The 8317-nt window shown below is 63.6% G+C and overlaps 1 protein-coding gene across 1 annotated transcript in view; it reads right to left on the bottom strand.

The window, feature by feature from the left end:
• Positions 1–340: 340 nt before the first annotated feature.
• ADGRA2 (adhesion G protein-coupled receptor A2) overlaps positions 341–8317 on the bottom strand; it is a 14999-nt gene continuing 7022 nt past the window's right edge. The window contains 11 exon segments of the mRNA XM_014958383.1: positions 341–2586; positions 2840–2929; positions 3101–3246; positions 3350–3473; positions 4331–4458; positions 4581–4789; positions 6272–6473; positions 6549–6758; positions 7394–7555; positions 7875–8024; positions 8128–8317. The exon segment at positions 8128–8317 is cut by the window's right edge and continues 8 nt beyond it. Of these exon segments, the coding sequence (XP_014813869.1) occupies positions 1386–2586; positions 2840–2929; positions 3101–3246; positions 3350–3473; positions 4331–4458; positions 4581–4789; positions 6272–6473; positions 6549–6758; positions 7394–7555; positions 7875–8024; positions 8128–8317 (2812 nt within the window). The 3' untranslated portion in view covers positions 341–1385.

The following is an 8317-nucleotide window of genomic DNA, read 5'->3' as shown; positions in this document are numbered from 1 at the left end:
CAGAGCCCCGTTAACCCCTGGGGTCCCCCCCAGCCCCATAGAAGGGGTGTGGGCTCCCCGAGGGGTTCCCAAAGTGAGACAAATCCACCACTAAGTGCTTTTTTTGTTTTTTTACTCCACTTTACTCTCTCCACCTGGTCCTGGTGATCCCGCGGGAGGGAGCGGAGTAATTAAACCAGGAAAGGGAGGCAGGAAGAGGAGGAGGAGGAGGAGGAAGAGGCTGGAAGGGGCCGAGGAGGCACCAGGCTCCATCCTGCCTCCTCTGCATCGCTCTTACAGGACGAGGACGAGGGGTGAAATACCCCTCGAGGGGTGAAAATCCCGGGAGTGGGGGGGGTGGGGGGTTTGGGGGGGGGTTTCTCTTCCTTCCTCAGAGCAAACCCACATATTTTCTGAGCCTGCACCCCCAGGTTAAGGCCGAGGACCCGCGTTGGGTCTCTCTGCCCACAGCTCAGCTCTTTGGTGCTTTAGCAGAGGGGGGGTCAGCCTGGGCTCCAGCTCCACCAGCCCCCCCCCATTGCATACCTTACCCCTCCCAGGGCTCGGGAGCCTTTTCTGGCCGGGATTTTTAGTGTCTGGCATTAAATCAGCGCAGACAAACGGCCTCACCCGGGAGCCCGGGCTCCTCTCCCCTTGTGCTCGCTGGGCAATATGGCTTTTACTCCGGTGGCCGCGTAACCCACGGGGCCAAACGCTGGCGCCTGACACAGGCGGATCAGGAAAAAAAAAATAAAAATAAACTTACTTTTTGCAGGTTAAAAAAGCTTTTCTAGACGGAGAAGCCGCTCGCTGAGTCGCTCAGAAGCAGCTTGCTCAGGCTGGGGGGGGTCACACGGGCATCGGCGCTGCGGTGCCCGGGGGTGAAGGGCACTTGGGGTGGTCCCCTCGGGGGGATATTGCAGTTGTGGCAGGAGCGGGGGGCTGCCAAAGCACCCGGGGACTCGCCCGCCCCCGGAGAACACTGCTCGGTAAGGAGGCACTCGCATCACTTACTGATCTGTCTATACATATATACATTCAATAATATATATATAGCTTTGAAAAATAGACATTTGTTTCCTCTGTATATTATAAAATAGCATTTAGGATCAGTCTGAAGCGGCGTGTGGGGGGGGGGATTTAAGGCACAGCTGCAATTTGGGCTGCGGAAGAGCGAGGATTCCCTTTCGCCTCCAGCCCCCGGCGCTGCCACGGGAAGCTTTGAGCCTCCTCGGGGAGGGGGGGACATCGAGGGGGGGGGCCAGCATCGCCTTCCACCCGGGCTGAGCCGCATCCCCCAGCCCCACCGCCCATCCCCACTAGTGCACGTGCCGATGGCCGCGGCGTCACCCTCTCGTGGAGGCTCCCGGAGGAAAACGCTGCGGCCACCGGGTCCTTCCCCACCTTCACACCGTGGTCTCGCTCTTCCAGAGCCCGGTCTTCATGCCGGCCCCGCCGTCGGCGCTGGCCAGGTTGATGTCGTACTTGCTGCCCTTGAGGCCGCCGTTGTGGCTGGCCACGTTGAGGGGGTAGGAGCGGCGCTTGGCCTCCTTCTCGGCGGCGCTGGGCCGCAGGTTGTCCCTGCTGGCGCTCCTCCGGCGACCCTCGGCGAAGTCGGGCGCCCGCCGGCCGCCGTCGCTGCCCTCCGAGTGGCTGGGGGCCGTCTCCCCGTCCTGGGGGGGCCGCGGTCCCAGGCGGCCGCTGCCGAGGGGGCTGTTCCTGCCGCTGTGGTAGCTCTCGGAGTGGCTGTTGTGGAGGCTCCCGCTCTCGCTGGAGGGATGCTGCTCCGAGGAGGGACCCCGCAGCATTTTCAAGCGGTGGTGCTTCCCCTCCCGGCACGGCTTAGTTCTGCCCCGGTGGTTGCGGCGGCCGTGGAGGTTGCTGGCGTGTCTGCTGGCACCCGCCGTCTTGCCGTCGGTGGGGTCGGGCTCCGGGCGAGCGTCCGCCTGGCTCTGGGCTACCTGCAGGTTGGTGAGCTTGCAGCGGCCCCCGGCCGAGCCGGCGCTGCTGGGCGAGGAGGAGGAGGAGGCCCCGGAGCGAGCCGCCTCCGGGTCGCAGCCGATGAAGACCTGGGAGCCGTCCTCTGGCGCCAGCCCGGGGTGGACGTACGCCTGCATGGGCAGCGCGTTCCTGTAGGAAGGGCAGCAGGAGAACCAGGAGTTGAGGACGTCCCGGCGCCGGACGCAGTGGTGGACGAAGATGAAGAGTCCCAGGGCCACGGCGGTGATGCCGTAGAGGCAGCTGAAGACCACGTTGAGGTACCAGCGCTGGGACACGGCCATGGCCCCGAAGGTCCACAGGGCGACGTACAAGGCGTGGGTGGTCACCAGCGCCCAGAACTGCACCCGCAGGGAGTAGACACCATCCGCCTCGGGGCAGGGCGGCCCCGAGTTCAGCGTGACCGAGATGGACCCCGAGTCCGTGAGGAGGTCCCCGGCACCCCCCAGCCGTGGTGGCACCTCCAGGGGTTCAGGGGCGTCTTTCCGGCGCGAGGGTCGGCACTGGAGGCTGAGCCCGGCGCAGAGGAAGTAAATCCAGGTGACGAGCAAGATGAAAGCCACAGGGACGTAGAAGGCCCCCAGGCTGGGCCGCCACACCAGCCAGCAGCTGTACGGGAGGAAAAGGGGCTCTGAGGAGCAGATCTGGGTGCCACACGGCCAGCGTGGCACCGTGATGCCTGGCATCCCTGCCCCAAAGGGACGGAGACGGGCTCGGTGCAGCCTGGCTGCTGTTTTCCCAACATATGGACTGCTCTCGGGAAAGGTCTCACCAGGATTTCCCGAGGTTGCCCGGATTCTGCAGGGGGGCAGCCCGTTGGAGGAGGAGGAGGAGGAGGGATGCTGGCGCGGGGGACACTTACTAGGGGTTGTTGTCGTGGTAGTTGTGGATGTTGACAGCCGCCGTGATGCCGCAGATGATGAGGGGGATCCCACCAGCAATCAGGTAGAACCTGCAGGGGGGGGACACACGGTGTCACCACGAGCCCAGGGGACAGCATGGCACGGCTACAGGTGGGATGGGCTCGTATGGCAGGGCAAGTCCTGGCCCAGCCTCTGGATGTGGGGTAAGGAAAGATTCTCCAGCTCCTGTGGGGCTGGGGTGAGGGGAAGGGGGTCCGTACCGCAGCATGGGTCTGGGGGCCGGCTGGGACGTGTCCCCATCGGGCTGCCGTGGCGTCTTCCAGGTCGCCTCCTTATAGAGGACTCTGGCTTTCACCGCCATCCACAGCAGCGTGGAGAGGGAGGAGTAGTGCAAGATGATGCCCACCTGTGGGAGAGAGGCCATGGGTGGGAACGAGGGGGGCTGCAGACAAGGCTGCATCCCCACCGGTAACCGTCCTGGGGTCCCCTGTCCCCCCCCCAGTACCCACCGCTTGGCAGACGATCAGGTACCCGGTGAGGGTGATGCCTCCCGCGAAGACGGCGGCCGTCATGGCGATGTGGAAGCAGAGGTTCAGCAGCATGTGCCAGCCCTTCCGCGGGATGAGAATGGTGCTGGAAGAGGCACAACGGGCACCCGTGAGCTCCTGCCTGGTCAGGGACGGACACTGAACACCCCCAGCCTCTCCTCAGAAGACTTCTCGTAGCTGCTGGCAGCGCGTCCCTCTCCGGGCTGTCACCAGGGAGCCACTGGCGCTGGGACACGGAGATGGGGACCTGGCTCTGGCTGTTCCTGCCTCGGGCTGGGCAGCATCACGGTTCCACCCTGAGACGTGGGGGGAGAGAGCTGCCAAGATTCGCTGGTGTTTGCTTCACTGGGAGCAACAGGAAGGGCTTGGCCTTAGAGTTATCAAAATAACCGCTTGTTCAGCGTTGGAGATTATTATTATTATTGGGTTCTTCCAGCCAGGCAGTAGTTAGATGTGGACTGATGGTGTTTCTTGGCTTTAGCTGTTAACACTGGTTTCATTTGTAACAAATTGAATGGCTTGGCCTCATATGTACCTCATTAAGTACTGATAAGTATTTGATGTAATAATCACTGCCGGGCTCTCCCAAACAGGTGAGAGCTCCAGGTGGACTGATGGTGCTGCTTGAGTTCCTTCTGAGCCTTTGTTTCACTGCTAGTAAGGGGAGCAGTTTGGCCTTAGGTGCATCTCATTAAGTGTTAAATATAATACTTGTTACCGGGCTATTTCTGAGAAATAGATAACAGATGGGGGCTAATAACGCTGCTTGACTTCGTTAGCGTTTGTTTCACTTGGAGTAAGAGGAATGGTTGGGCTGTGTTAGATTGCCTGTTAGATATTATACTTATCTTTGGGTTCTTCCTGAGAAATAGAGAATAGATTTAGCTAACGGCCCCCCCAGCCCCCCCCAGGGCCGAGGCCGGTGCCGCGGCGCCCGCTCACCCGTGGTTGACGATGTAGGTGATGATGGTGGTGAAGAGGCAGAGCAGCAGCACGGCGGTGCAGGTGTACATGGCGGGGTGCAGCACCTCCCCGGCGCCCTGCGCCTCGCTGGGGAAACCGCTCAGCTCCTGCGGGGCACAGCACGGCCCGTCGGACCCTGTGTCACCCCCTGTACCCCCCACCCCCCAAAAGGCTCCACACACACCCCCTGGGGCAAGGCTCCCGACCCCACCGCTCGCCCCACACCTACCATGAGCACAGCCACGTTGCTGAGGTGGCGGCAGTGCAGGGAGGTGACGTTGGGCTCCCGGGCGGCCAGTTGGCAGCCCTCGGCGCTCCAGCCCCCCATGCCCCCCAGCACCTCGAAGTTCCAGTAGGCAGCCACGGGGTCAGCGCCCTCCCCGGGGTGTCGCAGCGACACGGCCACCGGCTCCGACAGGTTTCCCACTCCACAGCCATCTGCAGGGACAGAGGGACCCAGTCAGAGGGACGAGAGACACCCCAACAGCCCTTCACCTGCACCCCAAAAGGGGGCTTGACACGGGGGACCTCCCCACCACATCCCATAGGCATGTTGCCACCATCACATGAAGACCCCCAAAGGGGGCTGGACACAGGGGACCCCCCCACCACATCCCGTAGGCACGTTGCCACCTCCCCTTGAGGACCCCCAGGGTTGGCTTCACTCTGCAGGAGCACCAGGGCACACCCCAACACCCCTCCACCTGCACCCCCAAAGGGGGCTGGACATGCGGGACTCCCTCACCGCATCCCACATCCCATAGGCACGTTGCCACCATCCCATGAGGACCCCCAAAGTTGGCTTTGCTCTACAGGAGCACCAGGGCACCACCCCAACACCCCTCCACCTGCACCCCCAAAGGGGGCTGGACACAGGGGACTCAGGGACCCAGTCAGAGGGACGAGAGACACCCCAACAGCCCTTCACCTGCACCCCAAAAGGGGGCTTGACACGGGGGACCTCCCCACCACATCCCATAGGCATGTTGCCACCATCACATGAAGACCCCCAAAGGGGGCTGGACACAGGGGACCCCCCCACCACATCCCGTAGGCACGTTGCCACCTCCCCTTGAGGACCCCCAGGGTTGGCTTCACTCTGCAGGAGCACCAGGGCACACCCCAACACCCCTCCACCTGCACCCCCAAAGGGGGCTGGACATGCGGGACTCCCTCACCGCATCCCACATCCCATAGGCACGTTGCCACCATCCCATGAGGACCCCCAAAGTTGGCTTTGCTCTACAGGAGCACCAGGGCACCACCCCAACACCCCTCCACATGCACCCCCAAAGGGGGCTGGACATGCGGGACTCCCTCACCGCATCCCACATCCCATAGGCACGTTGCCACCATCCCATGAGGACCCCCCAAAGTTGGTTTTGCTCTACAGGAGCACCAGGGCACCACCCCAACACCCCTCCACCTGCCCCCCCAAAGGGGGCTGGACATGCGGGACTCCCTCACCGCATCCCACATCCCATAGGCACGTTGCCACCATCCCATGAGGACCCCCCAAAGTTGGTTTTGCTCTACAGGAGCACCAGGGCACCACCCCAACACCCCTCCACCTGCCCCCCCAAAGGGGGCTGGACATGCGGGACTCCCTCACCGCATCCCACATCCCATAGGCACGTTGCCACCATCCCATGAGGACCCCCCAAAGTTGGTTTTGCTCTACAGGAGCACCAGGGCACCACCCCAACACCCCTCCACCTGCCCCCCCAAAGGGGGCTGGACATGCGGGACTCCCTCACCGCATCCCACATCCCATAGGCACGTTGCCACCAACCCATGAGGACCCCCCAAAGTTGGTTTTGCTCTACAGGAGCACCAGGGCAACACTCCAAAAGCCCCATGGAGCTCCATCCCCCCCAAGAAAAGCCCCCCACAGGGCACCCCAAAGCCCTCCCCCCTTACAGGTCCCAGCGTAGATGACCGGCGTGGCCACGCTGCGGCGTTTCCCGTCGTCGGCCAGGCGCGAGGAGTTGCCGGTGCTGCAGAAGAGCTTCCCGTTGCGGAAGACCAGGAGCTGGAGCTTGCAGTCGGCCAGCGGCGCGGCCGGGACGGGGCTGGCGAAGAGGCTGGGGGGCAACTGGATGGAGGCCAGGGCGATGCTGTTCTGCGGGAGCAGGGTCACCGGTGAGCGGGGGCTGACCTCTCCCAGGACCCACATCCCCCCCGGCCGGACCCCTACCTTGATGTGGAAGCTGGTCAGGGAGACATTGGGGCGCCCCGTGGTGCAGCGCAGCCTCAGCTGCTGGTCGGGCAGGGGCTCGGAGCCCCGCTCGGCCAGGGGGGGACGCCCGGCTGGACCCCCGTCCCGCCGCTGGAAAGCCACACAGCTCAGCCCCACGTAGCTCTCGGGCTTCACCACGTAAGCCTCGAAGGCGATATTGCGTGAGTTCTGCCAGGCACAGTGGGGGGGGCATAAGCCCTGGCACAGCCAGAGACCCCCCCTCTTGGCATGGGCAGAGACCCCCGATACAGGCAGAGAGACCCCCTTGGATGGGCAGAGAGACCCAGCATGGGCAGAGACTCCCAGCACAGGCAGACACATCCCCCCGGCATGGGCAGAGAGACCCCCTTGGATGGGCAGATCATCAGTAAGGGCACAGACCCCCCCAGCACAGTCAGATCCCCCCCCCAGCATGGGCACAGACCCCCCTGGCATGGGCAGAAAGGTCCCCTGGCATGGGCAGACCGCCAGGAAGGGCATAGACTCCCTGTCACAGGCAGAGACCCCCAGCAGAGGCAGAGAGAACCCCAGGAACAGGCAGAGACCCCCAGCATGGGCAGAGAAGACTCCCTGTTATTGGCAGACACCCCCCCCCAGCATGGGCAGAGACCCCCAGCATGGGCACAGATCCCTTGTCATGGGCAGAGACCCCCAATATGGGCATAGACCTCCCAGCATGGGCAGAGACCTCCAGCAAGGGCACAGACCCCTCCTGTCATGGGCAGAGACCCCGCACCAGCACCCCAACCCCCTCCTCCTACCCCCTCAGCCCTCCCATCTCCAGGGCAGCCCCCTCCCCTCACCACCGCCATGTGCTGGGAGTTGGTGCTGAGGGTGTGGGCAGCGATCTTCTCCAGGGAGCGGACGATGCTGGTGCAGGCCTTCTCCTCCTTCTGCGACATCCACAGGATGTGGTCGTCCACCAGCATGATGTTGCTGGCCATCTCCACGATCACGTCCGTCAGCTGCGGGGACAGCACTGAGCGGCTCCGCAAAGAGCTCCTTGCCCTCCCCAAACACCCCAGAATCACAGAAGAGTGATTTGGGGTTGGAAGGGACCTCTGGAGATCATCTAGCCCAACCCCCTGCCAAAGCAGGTCCACCCAGAGCAGGTCCCACAGGAAAATGTCCAGGGGGGGTTTGAATGTCTCCAGAGATGGAGACTCCACCACTTTCCTGGGCAGCCTCTTCCAGGGCTCTGCCACCCCAATCCATGCTTTTCCACCCCCAAAAATTACCCAGCAGGGCTGGGGGGGAGCAAGGGGCGGGGGCAGAGCTCGTTACCTGCTTGATCTGGTCCACGTAGCCGATGAACTTCTCTATCATCTGGGCCACGTAGAGGACATCAACCATGTCCGAGAAGTTGGCAGCCTCGGCCGTGTAGACGCGGAGCTGGTGAGCCAGGGTCAGGGCGTTGGAGGCGTTGATGGGCATCTACGGAGCCGCGGCGGCGGTGGCAGGGGGGGGGACACGGTCACCGGTTACACTTAGCAGGGCTGAGCTTCCCCTCCCTTCCCCACCGCGGTCCCCGTCTCACCAGCACGAAGGTGTAGAGGACGCGGGTGATGTCGTTGGTGTAGAGGCAGTGGGAGTAGTCGCCCTCCTCCCAGCGCCCGGCCCGGTCGCAGCGCCGCCATGCCTGCTTCTCCGCCGCCGCCCCCGTGCCCCCCGGCCCCGCCGCGAAGGGGTACTGCAGGCAGGGCTGGTAGGCCGTGATGCCAGCCAGG

The sequence above is a fragment of the Calidris pugnax genome, unplaced genomic scaffold (genome assembly GCF_001431845.1).
Source record: "Calidris pugnax isolate Ruff unplaced genomic scaffold, ASM143184v1 scaffold280, whole genome shotgun sequence".
Classification (NCBI taxonomy): Eukaryota; Metazoa; Chordata; class Aves; order Charadriiformes; family Scolopacidae; genus Calidris; species Calidris pugnax.
Note: the sequence above shows the minus strand (reverse complement) of the source record. Positions and strands in the feature narration are given on the sequence as shown.